The sequence below is a fragment of the Emericellopsis atlantica genome (assembly GCF_019669845.1).
Source record: "Emericellopsis atlantica unplaced genomic scaffold F5Z01scaffold_12, whole genome shotgun sequence".
Taxonomy (NCBI): Eukaryota; Fungi; Ascomycota; class Sordariomycetes; order Hypocreales; family Bionectriaceae; genus Emericellopsis; species Emericellopsis atlantica.
The window spans coordinates 570,786-584,702 of NW_025764714.1; the positions used below are offsets into that span (position 1 = coordinate 570,786).

General features: G+C 56.9%; 7 protein-coding genes across 7 annotated transcripts; 3 read left to right on the forward strand and 4 right to left on the reverse strand.

Annotated features, from left to right (window-relative positions):
* Positions 1-553: 553 nt before the first annotated feature.
* Positions 554-2,122, forward strand: F5Z01DRAFT_93836 (glycoside hydrolase family 5 protein). Its single transcript, XM_046267231.1, has 3 exons — positions 554-740; positions 805-1,253; positions 1,309-2,122. Exons 1-3 carry the CDS (start codon positions 671-673, stop codon positions 2,008-2,010), a joined length of 1,221 nt encoding a protein of 406 aa, XP_046118698.1. The 5' UTR covers positions 554-670; the 3' UTR covers positions 2,011-2,122.
* On the reverse strand, positions 2,041-6,031 carry F5Z01DRAFT_723264 (P-loop containing nucleoside triphosphate hydrolase protein). Its single transcript, XM_046266608.1, has 4 exons — positions 5,534-6,031; positions 5,439-5,478; positions 5,269-5,388; positions 2,041-5,220 (listed from the first exon to the last, which is right to left on the reverse strand). Exons 1-4 carry the CDS (start codon positions 5,571-5,573, stop codon positions 2,235-2,237), a joined length of 3,186 nt encoding a protein of 1,061 aa, XP_046118699.1. The 5' UTR covers positions 5,574-6,031; the 3' UTR covers positions 2,041-2,234.
* Positions 6,032-6,061: 30 nt separating this feature from the next.
* F5Z01DRAFT_94133 (amino acid permease) lies at positions 6,062-8,105 on the reverse strand. The gene has a single exon (XM_046267239.1). The coding sequence runs from the start codon at positions 7,902-7,904 to the stop codon at positions 6,234-6,236; it is 1,671 nt and encodes a 556-aa protein (XP_046118700.1). The 5' UTR covers positions 7,905-8,105; the 3' UTR covers positions 6,062-6,233.
* F5Z01DRAFT_94132 (uncharacterized protein) lies at positions 8,106-9,663 on the reverse strand. Its single transcript, XM_046267238.1, has 2 exons — positions 9,346-9,663; positions 8,106-9,289 (listed from the first exon to the last, which is right to left on the reverse strand). The coding sequence occupies exons 1-2, from the start codon at positions 9,542-9,544 to the stop codon at positions 8,307-8,309; spliced, it is 1,182 nt and encodes a 393-aa protein (XP_046118701.1). The 5' UTR covers positions 9,545-9,663; the 3' UTR covers positions 8,106-8,306.
* A 483-nt stretch (positions 9,664-10,146) lies between these two features.
* Positions 10,147-11,495, forward strand: F5Z01DRAFT_94136 (uncharacterized protein). The gene has a single exon (XM_046267240.1). It carries the CDS (start codon positions 10,308-10,310, stop codon positions 11,304-11,306), a length of 999 nt encoding a protein of 332 aa, XP_046118702.1. The 5' UTR covers positions 10,147-10,307; the 3' UTR covers positions 11,307-11,495.
* On the reverse strand, positions 11,359-12,500 carry F5Z01DRAFT_654807 (uncharacterized protein). The gene is made up of 3 exons (XM_046263448.1): positions 12,364-12,500; positions 12,214-12,312; positions 11,359-12,162 (listed from the first exon to the last, which is right to left on the reverse strand). Exons 1-3 carry the CDS (start codon positions 12,428-12,430, stop codon positions 11,471-11,473), a joined length of 858 nt encoding a protein of 285 aa, XP_046118703.1. The 5' UTR covers positions 12,431-12,500; the 3' UTR covers positions 11,359-11,470.
* Positions 12,501-13,031: 531 nt separating this feature from the next.
* On the forward strand, positions 13,032-13,898 carry F5Z01DRAFT_654809 (kinase binding protein CGI-121-domain-containing protein). Its single transcript, XM_046263449.1, has 2 exons — positions 13,032-13,299; positions 13,352-13,898. The coding sequence occupies exons 1-2, from the start codon at positions 13,141-13,143 to the stop codon at positions 13,823-13,825; spliced, it is 633 nt and encodes a 210-aa protein (XP_046118704.1). The 5' UTR covers positions 13,032-13,140; the 3' UTR covers positions 13,826-13,898.
* The last annotated feature ends 19 nt before the right edge of the window (positions 13,899-13,917 follow it).

Genomic DNA, 13,917 nt, shown 5'->3' on the forward strand with positions numbered 1-13,917 from the left:
CATTGTTGGTACTTTCGGCAGAGATGCCTGTACGCAAAGTCATGTGAACCCAAGCCTTCACCTGAGCTACACGTACAGAGAACTGTCGAGGCGAGGACAAGACATCATCTCCTGGCGTCGACCATGCATGACCAGTCAAGGCTACATACATCTCTCTGCATAGCAGTGCCGCAGCCAGATCCTCCACGGCCACCTCGTGTTGCTTACTGCAATACCACCTGCACCTAGGTGTCCCAACCTAGTGCCCTCCAAAGGCCCGAATGACATCAAATGGACTACCCATCCGCTCATTTGGACGCCTCAATGCCTCGACGTCCGAAAGCCGGCATCTACACCTTCCTCATGTGGCCATACATAGTCTTCCAACCCCACAGCCCCAACGGCGTTTCAATGTGCCGGGGCTTATGGCCGACTAATGAGATCCCACGAGGCTAGGACCACATCTATGCGCGCGCATCATAATACATTGGTAATGCGACAGCGGCCATGGCGATGATCTGCGACCAAGACCGCGGTGCCGTACACCGAATGGAACCATTGCTTGCAACGTGGTCAGGCCTGTCTTCTCTTGTCCGATGATATTGAGTACTTAAGACGGGCCATTCTCCCATCATCTCCTGATCAGCTTCTTCAGCATCATCACAGACTGTCACTTCCCACCTCAGCCAAGATGTACTCCAAGCTGCTTCCCACAACCCTCCTGCTCACCGGAGCCCAGGCATGGATGCCCTATGAAAGGGGTATGTCACCTTGTGCCCTCCTTCACAACTCTGCAAGACACGGCAGCCACTGACACGCCTGCAGATCTGTACAATGCCACGGGCACAAAGCGCTGGCTCCCCGGCGCAGACAAGATCCGCGGCGTCAACCTCGGCTCCCAGTTCATTATCGAGCCCTGGATGGCCAACGACGCCTGGAACAACATGGGCTGCGGCGGCTACAACGACGAGTGGCAGTGCACCCAGGCCCTCGGCCAGGACGCCGCCAACGAGGCCTTCCGCGGCCACTGGGACACCTGGACCACCCAGGAGGACATTCAGCAGATGGCCAGCCTCGGCCTCAACACCATCCGCCTTCCCGTTGGCTTCTGGCTCAAGGAGGACCTCGTCAAGGACGACGAGTACTACCCCCAGGGCGGTCTCGAGTACGTCGACAGGCTCGTCGGATGGGCCAAGGACGCCGGTCTCTATGTCATCATGGACCTCCACGGCGGGCCAGGCTCGCAGTTTGCCAACCAGCAGTACACCGGCCACGTGAGTGAAGGAGAACCCAAATCACCACTGATCTCGTGAGAGCTAACACCCCCAGGGCGTCGACTACCCCGGCTTCTACACCGCCGACAACTTTGGCCGCGCCGCCGAGTTCCTCTACTGGATGGCCGACCGCATCCACACCAACGCCAACTACGCCAACGTCGGCGCCCTCGAGGTCATCAACGAGCCCGTCCACGCGGGCCAGAACCCCTCCGAGGCCGCCTACATGATCGAGAGCTTCTACCCCAACGCCTACACCTCCATCCGCAACGCCGAGGACGCCCTCAACGTCGCCGACGGCGACAGGCTTCACATTCAGTTCATGGGCAACGCCTGGGGCGCCGGTGATCCCACCAGCAGCCTGCCCAGCACGGACCACACCCTCTTTGACGACCACCGCTACTACAAGTGGGACGGCAGCGTCGAGACCACCAAGGACGGCTACATCAACGCCGTCTGCAACGACAAGCGCGAGGACGGCATTATCGTCGGCGAGTGGTCCATCGCCGTTGCCGACGACGTGGAGCACAACGACGAGTTCAGCATTAGGGACCGCCCCGACCAGGTCGACTGGTATCGGTCCTTCTTCAACGCTCAGGTCCAGACATTTGAGAAGAGCGGCGGCTGGGTCTTCTGGACGTGGAAGTGCAACTGGATCGGAGGCATGGACGAGTGGCGCTGGTGCTACAAGTCCGCCGTCGCGGCCGGTGCTATCCCCGAGGACGCTGCCAGTGCTGCTGGGAACAGTCCTTGCTAGACATGGTCAATAGCCTCACAAGAGTCGAGTTCAATCAAGCAGATTCAAATTGATCATTCCTTAATTACACTTGCAATGAATGCGCCATCTATGCTGACGGATCGCGTGCTGATCTAACCTGAACACCAAACAAACAAGCCCTGGGCCGACAAAGGAGAAGAAAATCTGTGAGAGTGTAAAGCCATCCCTTGCAACGCTCAGCAAATGCAATTTCGTAAATTTGATCACCTCCACGTCACGCTGCTCTTGCTCGTCTGGCGGCGATGGGCCGACATGCCTGCCCCAGCCCCTGACCCGACACCGATAGTGACGCGCCTGGGTCCAGGAGGGCTGGGACCATCGGCGGACGGCTTGTCAGACCGGAGGCTTCCCCCGAGATTCATTCGCCTCGCCTGGCCGGCCGTAAGTGTCCTCTCGCTCGCGTTGGATCGCAGGTCCGACGGCGAGCAGGCCATGGGTGGGCTCCGGCGGCGCTCCGTGCTTCCACGTCGGTTTCGGGAAATGCCATTCGCGCTGCTGGCCGAGCTGTGTGAGGTCGGCCCCTGCATGCTAGGTCGCGGGCCTGCCTGTCCTCCGCCGATGGAACCAATAGAAGAGACTCGCTTGGCCTTGGAAGCAGACGTCCCCGTCATGAGGCTGACCCGACGAGCATGGTTGGCAGTGTGCATTGCGCCTCGCAGCTTACGCGAGTCTATGAAACTGGACTCGGAGTCGGACCCAGAGCAGTTGCTTTGTTTCGAGAGGGGACTGTTCTCATCTGCCATAGCGCGCGGTGGACGCGGCTGGGGGCTAGACGAGGAGCGCAGGTACCGAGGCCGGCTCACGGGCGGCGACATGTTGCCGACCTTATCGACATCAAGTGACCGCAGGGCAGGCAGCCTACTCTCAGGCTCAGGCGAGGTGCTCTTGCGAAGGTTGAGGCTGAGGCTTGGGGGGCTCAGCTTGGGCGAACCGCCATCCTGCGCCATGGATGCTCGTGACTTGGATAGAAAGCCAGCCTGGAACCGGCTTGGCTTGGCGGCAGGCAAGCTGGCGGCTTCCGGTATCTCAATGCTAGGACTCGACTCTTCCATAATGGTCGGTTCCTGAGGTATCGAGATCGTCGGCATAGCTGATTCGGGTACTGTAGCAGCAGGCTCTGGCTTTGCAGAAGGGGTCTGCTCAGGTGTCGGATCCTTGTACTGCGGAGTTCTCTCAAAGTCGGCGAGTTCTCCGTCCTCGGATTCATCGTCGCGCCACCTAACTCCGCCCTTCTTTGGCTTGGGGGCCGCGCTGAAGCTCACACTCGTCTTTGGCGTCGCAGCGCGGCGTCTCCTCGGAGAGGCCTTCATCGGGCTGGCTTGGTGATCGTCGTTGTTACGGGCAGCAGCAGCAGCGGCGAAGACTGGCTGGGCTACCGGCTTGATGTACGCATGCATCGAACTCTTGCGCTTTGGCGTGCCCTTGCGCGTTGGTGGGAAGACTTCGGCAACAGGTAGGGATCCATCGGGCTTGACAACATGGGAGGCAGCGGTGTAGCCAGTCTGGAGCAGACGGTGGATGATCTCCTTGGCATGGGCCACTGCCGATTCCTCGTCCATGGCAAGCGTATCCGCCATTGAGGTCAGCATCTCAAACTGGGCAGTCAGTAGCATCTGCATCATGGAAGCATCGCCTGCTCTCTCCTGCTCTGCCACCTCGTGGTACGCCTCGCGGTAGAAGTTGACCTTTAGAAGCTCAGCCTCGCGTTCCAAGCTCGCAGCTTCGCCCATATCCGCACCCTCTGTGCCTTCGAGCTGCCTCAGGCTATGGCCAAGGGCGGTATCGATCGTTCGCTCCCATGTTGACTTTTCTATCTTCTGGTGGATATGCTGGCGGCTGCTTTCCAACTCAAGGAGAATACCCTGTGCGGTCTTGCGAATCGAGATTAGGTTTTGCGGCATGGCATCATCCTCACCGCCGCGCTGATCGCAGACAGTATCGAATGCGGCGATCCAGCTCGACAAAAGTCCGATCCGGCGCTCGAATGCCTTCAGACGCTTCATGCTGTTGATGCGCTCTTGACGCTCACCAGCACAATTGTCATAGGCCGCCCTGAGGCGCTGTACGCCCTCGTGCCCAGCAGCCTGCCGCTTTTCACATTGTTTCCGGAATTTGGCAAAGAAGACATTCTCAGAGTCCTTTTGCTGTGCGCGCAGCTCGTTGATCAGGGCCATCTGCTCATCAATCTTGACCAAAAAGTCCTTGACGTGGCGGTTGACATTGAAAACGTTGCGTGTCACCTTTGTCTGGATGTTCTTGGCCCGGTTCGCATACCGCAACGTGTTTTGGCTCTCGTCAAAATGTGCACTCGAGGGCGACACGCACACAATCATCACCGTCTTGCAGTTGCCGCCCAGGGAGAACTTGAGGAGTCGCGTGAGCTTGCTGTTTCGATACGGCACATGTGCCTTTTGGCGTCGATCGCAAAGCGCATTGATGCAGCTCCCCAGTGCAAGGAGGGATTTGTTGATGTTGGCACCTTCGACAAGTCGCTCGCCTCGGTTCTTTGTGACGGAAGCTCGCTCTGACCCGGCCAGATCGATGATGCTGAGCGTGGCCATGGTGTGAGGCTCGTTGACGTCTGCGTTTCGGTCTTTTTGCGCGACGTTGATCTGTAGCACGGCGTGAGAGCGCGATGATGTGGCATTGGCCTCTGTCGGTGAGACGGTTCGGTACTCATTGCCGCGCACGATCATGTCCATAACCTCGGCCACGTCCTTGGGGTGGTGGCTTGTCAGCCCAGGCACTGTCACGGCCTGGTTGCTGTCTTCCCGCAGCATCAGTCCACCCTTGCCGCTCCCACCGGGCACCAAGAGATCGCGAATGGTCTCATTGTAGATCTCGAGATAGCTGAGACTCAATTCCGTAGTCTTCTCCTGGCTGCGCTCCTCAATCTTCTCGAACAATTCCTGCATGGTCAGGAAGATGATACCAGGGTGCTGCGATGTGCCAGTGATGGTGTGGGTTTTGCCGCAACCAGTTGCGCCGTAGGCGAAGACAGTCGCATTGTAGCCATCGAGGACGCTATCCAACAGCTGCTTTGTTGTGCCTTCGTACACGTCGGCTTGGTTCGTGTTTTCGTCAAAGACGCGATCAAACGCGAACACCTGGTCCTTTGTCTTTTTCGAGGTCGGGACGACAGATCGACCGAATTTGTGAACGGGGTTATCCTCGGGAGGATCGAAGACTCTGGAGCCCTGTCAGTAGGCGAACGAATAGATACCAAAGCGCCCTTACAAGCAGCGGTCGTCGACCACTTTGATGACGTTCCTTATGCCGCGCTGGTGAAGTTTTGGTTGCGGCGCGCCCGCGAGCGAGCCGTCGCCCAAGAAAACTGTGCCATCGTCGTTCTTTTGTCTGCGTCGGTCAGTATGCAGTTTGTGTCGGAATAGTAGTGGCAGGCGTACACTTGTGCAGCTTCTCGAATTGTAAAGGGCCGTACTCGGACTGTTGAGACATAGTCAGCATTGGAATGCTCTGCTTGTAAATCCTTGGAACCCACCAGCGACTGTGATGGACGACTGGTTATTAGGCGCAGCCATTGTGTGTGTGTGTGTGTGATATATGCTCTTGCAGCCCCGGATACTTCGATGTTGACGGTCCAGTACTCAATCAAACAGGAGCGCAGACGGAAATGATGTTCAGGCAGGACAGAACATAAGGTAAACAAACAAAAACTGGGTATCAAGTGTGAAGCGAAAAGAGAGTTGCGCCTCCGACGGAAGAGGGTTTGGTGCGAGAGGTCGTATGCTTGATGAAGCTGCTGCGTTAGTTGTTTGTCGAAGGCGCCAAGTTGAAAAGGATCGTGAGCTGGCGAGCGTGAATGTGAAGATGGTGGGCTTTTGGCTTGTGACGTTGTGAGGCTCATGCGTTTGTTTTTCCGACCCCGGATTGGGATGATGGTTGCCCAGACGACGCGTTTCTATGGAGCCCTGCAGGGACTCGAAACAGGCGCGTGCAGGGGCCTGTTTGTTCATTTGCTTACCCGGCAGATGATGCCATCCACTCATATTGCATTAGCATTTTGTTACGCTGAACCTTGTCGCAGTCACAGCATTCAATTGTATATTCTGTGAGGTAGGTAAGTACTTTTGGACTTGGACTATCCAGCACTAGTAGTTTTCAACCCTACAGCAGCTTCAAAAAGCTTTCCCAAGCTATCATTCATTCAGACTACGGGTACCCCCATCTACACCGCCAGCTCAGGCAATCCAGAACCAGATCCTCTCCAAAAAGTTCCTAGGCTGCTCGACAGGCCACAAAGGCTCCATCCGGTCAATTTCCGCCTTGCCACTCCAGAGATCCATGTTCTGCACCTTGACAAACTTGGTCTTCTTGATAATCTTGTACGAGAAGAAGAGCGTCAGCACAATGGGGATGTTGATGTACGGTGGGATGAAGCTTTTGGCTGAGAACCGCCCTGGGAAGAACGCATCGAATCCGTTGAAGAACGCAATCGTCAGACAGAAGCAGATGGCAAAGTAGGCCAGATATGGCTGGAAGGGCGCCTTGTAGGGCAGCGTGTTCCTGTCGATGCCGTGATACTTGAGCCCCTTGTAGAAGCAGAGGTATGTGTAGCACACGCTGGCCCAGACCATGAGCGTCGAGACAGCGGATAAGTTGCTGATCCAGAAGAAGACCTCGGAGGAGCGGTTGCCCAGGTTGAGGTAGCTGAGGCAGCCAAGAGCGGTGGTCATGGCCACGCACCCGTAGGGCACACCCCACTTCTCGTACCGGAGGATAGCGGGTGTCTTGCCGTCGATGGCGGCCGAGTAGAGGACACGCGTGGATGCGTAGAAGAAGGAGTTGCCGGCGGACCAGGCCGACGAGAGGATGATGCCGTTGAGGATACCCGGCAACGTCTTGATGCCAGCCGTCTCGATAGCAATGACAAACGGACTCTGGTTGGCGCCAGGCGCGTCGCTGCTGATGGCGTTGAGCAGACCGTCGTCCTCCGAAGAGACACAGAGGCCGACGAGGAAGAGGGCGATGACGTAGAAGATGAGGATACGCCAGAAGACTCGACGCACTGCCTTGGGGATGTTGCGTCGAGGGTTCTCCGTCTCGCCGGCGGCCACCACAACCATCTCGCTGCCACCGTAGGCAAAGGTGGCCTGGATGAAGACTTTAAAGAACCCCAGGAAGCGGCCCAGCGCACCTGGACGGAGGTACGCATTCATCGGCCCCGGGTCCATCCAGTGGGCGAACCCGATGGCGTGCCCACTGGGACCTCCGCCGCAGGTGATAATAAGCATGAGCAGGATCAGCCCAACAATGGTGGTGAGCTTGATCGCCCCGAAGACGAACTCGGCCTCGCCATAGATCTTGACGGGGAAGCAGTTGATGACGACCATGGCGAGGAAGAAGATGGTGATCAAAGCACCCTTGGGTATGTCGTTTGGCCAGTAGTCCACAATAACGCAGCAGACGCTGACCTCGATCGGCACGCCAATAGCGAACTGGTACCAGTAGTTCCAGCCAAGGGTGAAGCCCAGCGCCTCATCGACATAGCGCGTAGCGAAGATGGGGACGCAGCCGGGGATGGGCAACCACGCGGCCATCTCGCCCAGCGAGTTGATCACGCAGTAGAGGTTGAAGCCGGTGATGAGGTAGGCGAGAGACATGGACAGTGGCCCAGCAAGCGAGAGGACCTGGCCAGAGCCGACAAAGAGTCCTGTGCCGATGGCGCCGGAGAGGGCGAGGAACTGCACGTGGCGAGACTTGAGCCCACGCTGCAGATTTCCGTTGTGACGAAGTTCATGCTCCTCCAGCTTGGAATCGCCGCCCTCATGGGCATCGGTGGTAGCAGTTGGCTCGGGGGCTGCACCGATCCTGTCGCCCTGGGCTTCGACATCGTTCTTCTCGGCTGCCATGGTGACTGAGTTGGCCTCGAGGCAGTGTGTCCGAATTAGAATACGCAGACAAAAGGGAAACCCCAAGAAACAGGATCAAGGCGAGATCCGGGTAGATGTACACATCTAAGCGAGCCGGGCATCGGTCTCGGCCAAGCAGAGCGACTCCCGAGACTTATCTCGCTTGGTATTCCCCGCACACCATTGGTAGCATCGGAGTGATAGCTGCCTCTTTCGGCCTTGTAAGATGTCGATCCGTATGACAAATAACGTCGGCTATCGCAGAAGCGGGGGTGAATTAGGAACGCTTATTGACGAGGTTAAATTTTGCCTGTCCGCCTCCCTGGGATGCCTTGGAGTTGGGAGGAGACTGTCCAGGTGACGAGCGCCACGAGGTTGGCCGCAGCTTGGGCCAAGCATTGCTCACTCCACAGCGTCTGTTACCCTGCCCTCCGTCCGGCCCAGGCTCAATAGTTCCTCGTCTACAAGCATTGTCCACTTGCGCAGGAACCATCTCTCCGCGATCCAGCTACTTTTGTCCCAGGGCCGACAAGTCCTCTCGCGGTGGTCTTTGCCCCTCGTCGTCTTCAACATCACGAGGCCTCCTTTCACGTAGATGTCGAGCTTGAGCTCCCAAAGATTGAACACCAAGGGCATCGCAGCCGAGAGCATGATCGCCCTGTCTCTCAGGTGAGGCAGAGGGATCAGGTCCAGGGACGGATGATGGGGTATGAGAACCTGCGTCAGGGTTGGGCGAAGATGGGGCGGCGTTTGACCAGGAAGGTTGATGGTGAGTGAGGCCAAGAGCGTCTGAGGATTTGTTTCTGGCGTCGTAGGTCGGTAGAATGGTGAGATTCCGTGGGGTGAGCACGTGGCTAGTTGCTCTGCGTCCCAGCCAAGAGCGGCGGCATTGTGAAGACACGCGCCAAAGATGGTAGTCGGTAGGAATTCCAATGTGTTGCACCAAGGATCTGCGAGAGCAGGGCTTGCCTGGAACACGGTTTGAGCTTCGTCCCAGGAGCTGGGCGTTGAGTCGTCTGGTGATTCTTGACCGGTTCGGTCGTCGCTGGCGGAGAAAAATGGCTCTTCGCCGAACTCAACCATGTCTTGGGCCCATGAAGCTGGGGCTGGGGCCGGAAAACCACTTGATCCTTCGTGACGCAACGACACCGCCGGTAACGGCTCGACATTCATGAACGTTGCCAGTCCAAGAACGCCCTCACCGCTCGGTGCGGCGACGGATGCTGCGCTAGACGAGGTCGCTGGTGAAGCATTGACTCGACCAGGGATGCCTGTGTTGGCGGCAGGGGTACCTTTTGCGCCAAGTCGGGGCTGGTCACTGGTGATAGACGGTTGTTTTGGTTGGCTGGCTTTCAATTGCTGTCTCTTCTCCTTCTGGCGTTGCCCTGGTCATCCTCGTCAGTCCATCGCCTTCCCGCACGGCTGTGAGATCCGAACTCACTGAACGCCTTCTGCGCAACGCGATTCTGCTCTTTTCGTGCTTCTGTAATGATTCGACTCTTCTTTCGAGGTCTAGCCTCATTACCGTCCACTGAACATGACCGCGTTTGGGTAGGCGTATAGTGGTCATTGTGCCTGGACGCATCCGACATGGATACTGAGCTCGCAGTTCCCGGGAAGAATAAAGGTAACATCAACATAGCGTAGCCGGACACAGGCTTTGTGTAGATAAGGAAATTCCAGTAAGCCACTGTGTGAAGTCAAGTGACAGGGCCGGTAATCAATAGTGTTGAAGGTCGACAGGATCCGGAGACACCGCCCATGTCCCGAGCGGCGCGCAGCGGATTTGACCGGACTTATGAGACCTAGTTTCCGAGATCACACCACCCACCAATGCAATGCAATCCCCTATTATTCGATTTGGCAACATTTCGTGGATTTGTATTGCATAATTTCCGTGGCTTTCTCTGCGGTCTTGAATTGTTCCTCTACCCTGCAGTCTGCGCAAGACTTGACAGACGACAATACGGACCAAGTCCTGGCTCGTAATAGCGCCAAGGCTGTAGCACGGATCTCTGAGTCTGGGCTCTGGTTAATGCCGGCGGCATGTTGGCTTACTATGGGCCAGGCATGGCTTACCATTGACCAGCCAATGAAGGCCAACGCAAAGGGTAAGCTGTAGTTGTACGGAATACGTACCGCAACGCCACATTCAATCGCAACATCAAGATTTGACTCGATGTCTGCGTGCGAATCGAGTGAAGCATTGCTCTCCCCAGTAAGCCAGTGCGCGTCTCCATCAGCCTCTTGCTGGACATGGCGTCAAAGGTGGCCATGCGCAGAGGTAAAGCCGTGAGCAGAGCGCGACGAAGCGTGGTATAAAGTAGCGACATGTCCAGCAGTTACAGAGAGCCATGACCATCAGCACAGCATCAGAAGACCCGCCAGTCGCCTCATCGAAACATGTCCGCCCCCAAGAAAATCATCGCTGTCGTAGGCGCCACCGGCATCCAGGGTGGCTCCGTGGTCAAGGCCTTCCTGCCCATGGAGGACTGGACCGTCCGCGCTCTCACACGCGACCCGTCTTCCAACAAAGCGCGCGACCTGGCCTCCCAGGGTTGCGAGGTCGTTCAGGCTGAGCTCGCCGACCCTGCCTCCGTCGCCCGGGCCTTTGAAGGTGTCACCGCCATCTTCTCCAACACGGACTTCTGGGCCCCCTACAGTCAAGCAAACAAGGCCGGGGAGACCCGCGAAAGAGCCACCGCGTTTGGCTTCCAGGTCGAATTCTCCCATGCCAAGAATGTGGCCGACGAGGCAGCCAAGGTCCCTGGACTGGAGCGCTTCGTCTACTCCGCACTCGGACCCATGAAGAAGGCGTCCAAGGGCAAATATCCCAACTCAGGCCACTGGGATTCCAAGGCGGAAGCCGTCGACTACATTGAAGCGTCGTGCCCCGAGCTGCAGGGCAAGGTATCCTTTGTATATCCCAGCGTCTACCACACCAACCCGTTCCTGCTGCCGCACAAGTACCCGCACATTGGCGACTATGCGATCATGCTGCCAGGCGACGAGACAATGGTGATGCCCGTGATCCACACTGATATCACGTTTGGCAAGTTTGTCCGAAACCTGATCGTCGACGAGGAACCCGGTGTCAAGCTCCTGGCGTGCGACGTGGAGGTGACCATGCGCGAGGTCGTTGATACCTGGAACCGCGTCACTGGCCAGAAAGCTACCGTCACCACCGAGACGGAGGATAGGATGCATGAGCTCACTGGTCTGCCATATGAGGTCCTCGACGGACCTGCTTACTTGGCCGAATACGACTTTATGCACGGCGTCACGGGCAAGGTGATCCGGCCAAAGGATTTGAAGGTCAAGGTTGAGACGATGACTTTGGAGGAAATCATGCAATCGAGGGGTCTGGACGCCCTGCTGAGCATTGAGCATCCCGATCTGTAGATGTTGCCGATCGAGTACCACATACGTAGTCAAATGTTGGTGGCCGCGCCGCCTTCAGTGAGAATAATGTCACATTGTTTGGTTCCGTGTTATACAAGCGCCCCAACACCATCCCTGTGAACATGACTGCTATATCCTGCGCCATCTAGTTCCCACCGAGCACATCACGCCGCCGTGAAGGCATACCGGGGTAGCTTGGCCATTCTCTCCTCCGGACTGATCTCCGCATCGTCGTAGAACATCCTGCCCTTCTTGTCCTTCTTGCTCGCCTTCTCTGGCTCCGCGGCCGGCTTCACGCCTGCCTCTGCCATGCGGATGAGCTGGTCAATGTTGTCGCCGCCGGGTCGCTGAGGAAGACCAGCCACGCCAGGCGGGCCGCTAGGTGGTCGCGCGGGAATTCCTTCGGGTGCCTGGCCGTAGAAATGACCCTGAGGCGGCACCTGCTGCTGGCCAGGGTAGTGCTGTTGCTGCTGCGCCGGCGCGGGCACGGGCGCCGGCGCTGCTTGTTGTTGCGCGCTCTTCATCATGCTCTCCAAGCTGCCGCCGTTGGCGAGAATCTCCTTCCTCCTGGCGCGCCACTCCCTCAGACGCGTCTTGAGCTCCTCCGCCGTCTCGATCTTGATCTTCTTCCTCGGCTCCTTGGCCTGACCAGGCAGAGGGTTGCCGGTCGCGATCCTTCGGTCTTCCTGTGCCTGGTAGAAGTTCTGGATGAGTCGGTTGCGGTGCGACTCGAGCACTTCGGTGGGGATGCCCTCCATGCCGAAGATTTCGACCTCGAGGCCCTGGCGGTTCGGGAGCGCATTTTCGACGTGATCGAGGTTTTCCTTGTGGACCTGGTTCAGGTGCACGGAGAGACCTGCCATTGTATCAGCTGTGCAATTGATTCAAGGCGGACGAGGTGAGGTACCTCCGGCGGTGTTCAGGCGGCGACCGCAGCGGTCACATTTGAAATGCTTCGCCTTTTGATGCGAGATGAGGAGTTTGAGGTCCTCAAAGTCTCGCTCACCTGGGATAGTCAGCTGTCGCGTTCGTGGGAGCGTGGGTCCGGGTCGCTTACAATAGTAGCACCATGGTCTGCCGAGGATTTCCTCGATGTCGGCATGGCCGCGTCTCTTCTTGCCCATCGTGGCGGTACTGGTGATGGGTTGATTGATGATAGGCACAAGAGCTGTCGACTTGCGCGACTGAGCTTCGGCCGCTGGTGTTTTCCGAGGTGGGTCCCTGCATCCAGCGGTTAAACTGCGGGCTGATGATGCAAAAGCGGCAGACCACTCTCGCCTCGCATCCTCCTTACCCCTTTTAGATCACATCGACGGCCAATTCGAGATTGAGTGATGATTGCCTGGTATCATTCCACCTGATAGGATCTGTTTTAGAGTGCGCCATTGAAGTTAACATGGCCAGCTGGTTTTTTTTTTGTGTATAACCTGGACAGTGTTTTGCACATTATGTGCTTCAATATTTAAAGTAATAGCGGTGCCTCATGACTGTTTGAAGGTAGTTCTAAAGCGTGCTCCTACATGCAGCTTTCAAGAGGTCCCAGCTATGTACGCCCCTTTTCATAAGGCTATTGCGAGTGCGACGAGGATCACTACCTTGATGACAGGTAGTAACATGTTTCGGTAGATTTTGCGCGGATAGAAAAGACGACAGTAACCTAGTAGGGTAGGTAGAACGCAAAGCTGCCTTGGTCTGACCAGTCGCGCGCGCAACGCGTCGCCTCCACCTTGGAATCCCGGCCGTGGTTCTTCACGGTCTGACCCCTCCGTTGTAACCCCGCGATGCCAATGCTTAATCTTCAACACCACCGAGCCCTCAAGAAACCTCATTCACCATGTCCTCCGAGATAGAGGTTGTCCAGTTGGACCACATACCAAGCCGCCACGTCATCCACCTCGCCCTGTTCCAGGACGTGGGCAACGCCGAGTTCCTCCACAAGCAGCTTCTGTCGCGCAACGCAGATTTCGAATATGCCTTTGTCGACGCTTCGGTGGTATGGAAGTCTTTACGTTGGAGCGCCAGGAAAATCACCTAACAGAGAAAAGATCGTGTCCCGGCTCCATCTGTTGTCGGCAGTCTTCAAAGCTGTCACGTCAGCATCGAACGACGTCCTCAAAACACCAAATGTCCATTCGGAGATTGTCGCCAACCTGGCGGCGAGCAACAATGTGCGAAATCATGCCCACAGCGTGATTCAAATGACTGATGCTCCACAGATAGCAGAGGCTTACCGTCGATATGGCGTGTCAACGGCCACCAAGAACCTTGTTGCCGTCAAGGTTGCGGAAAACGGCAGTCCATCCACCGAACAGATCGCAGAACACCTCGCGAAGAACGTCGAGGGCACCCAGGTACCGGCGACGGACGAGAAACTGGCCTCCACGGCGGACATGAGCAAGGTGTTCAAATATTACAAGCTGAATGGACTGAATTGGCTGGATAAGATCAAAGATCATAGTGCGAAGCAGAAAGAGGTGGAGATGCTGGTCGTTGGTGCCATGGCCTTACGTGGGTTGTGAGCGCGGCGCCCAACATTCACAACTGCGCCATTGCATTTTGTGAGGCAAATCACGTACGACCAAAATAAGAATTGTAAGTTTAAAGCATCTAT

Excerpts from the sequence above, each read along its gene's own strand:
- F5Z01DRAFT_93836 (XM_046267231.1), top strand. The coding sequence starts at position 671 with ATGTACTCCAAGCTGCTTCCCACAACCCTCCTGCTCACCGGAGCCCAG. Across the intron at positions 741-804 it reads ATGGATGCCCTATGAAAGGG|ATCTGTACAATGCCACGGGC; the intron begins GTATGTCACCTT and ends ACACGCCTGCAG. Across the intron at positions 1,254-1,308 it reads ACCAGCAGTACACCGGCCAC|GGCGTCGACTACCCCGGCTT; the intron begins GTGAGTGAAGGA and ends TAACACCCCCAG.
- F5Z01DRAFT_723264 (XM_046266608.1), bottom strand. The coding sequence starts at position 5,573 with ATGGCTGCGCCTAATAACCAGTCGTCCATCACAGTCGCTG. Across the intron at positions 5,389-5,438 it reads ATTCGAGAAGCTGCACAAGT|ACAAAAGAACGACGATGGCA; the intron begins GTACGCCTGCCA and ends TGACCGACGCAG. Across the intron at positions 5,221-5,268 it reads GTGGTCGACGACCGCTGCTT|AGTCTTCGATCCTCCCGAGG; the intron begins GTAAGGGCGCTT and ends ACAGGGCTCCAG.
- F5Z01DRAFT_94133 (XM_046267239.1), bottom strand. The coding sequence starts at position 7,904 with ATGGCAGCCGAGAAGAACGATGTCGAAGCCCAGGGCGACAGGATCGGT.
- F5Z01DRAFT_94132 (XM_046267238.1), bottom strand. The coding sequence starts at position 9,544 with ATGTTGATGTTACCTTTATTCTTCCCGGGAACTGCGAGCTCAGTATCC. Across the intron at positions 9,290-9,345 it reads CGTTGCGCAGAAGGCGTTCA|GGCAACGCCAGAAGGAGAAG; the intron begins GTGAGTTCGGAT and ends GAGGATGACCAG.
- F5Z01DRAFT_94136 (XM_046267240.1), top strand. The coding sequence starts at position 10,308 with ATGTCCGCCCCCAAGAAAATCATCGCTGTCGTAGGCGCCACCGGCATC.
- F5Z01DRAFT_654807 (XM_046263448.1), bottom strand. The coding sequence starts at position 12,430 with ATGGGCAAGAAGAGACGCGGCCATGCCGACATCGAGGAAATCCTCGGC. Across the intron at positions 12,313-12,363 it reads CAGACCATGGTGCTACTATT|GTGAGCGAGACTTTGAGGAC; the intron begins GTAAGCGACCCG and ends TGACTATCCCAG. Across the intron at positions 12,163-12,213 it reads CCGCCTGAACACCGCCGGAG|GTCTCTCCGTGCACCTGAAC; the intron begins GTACCTCACCTC and ends ATACAATGGCAG.
- F5Z01DRAFT_654809 (XM_046263449.1), top strand. The coding sequence starts at position 13,141 with ATGTCCTCCGAGATAGAGGTTGTCCAGTTGGACCACATACCAAGCCGC. Across the intron at positions 13,300-13,351 it reads CCTTTGTCGACGCTTCGGTG|ATCGTGTCCCGGCTCCATCT; the intron begins GTATGGAAGTCT and ends AACAGAGAAAAG.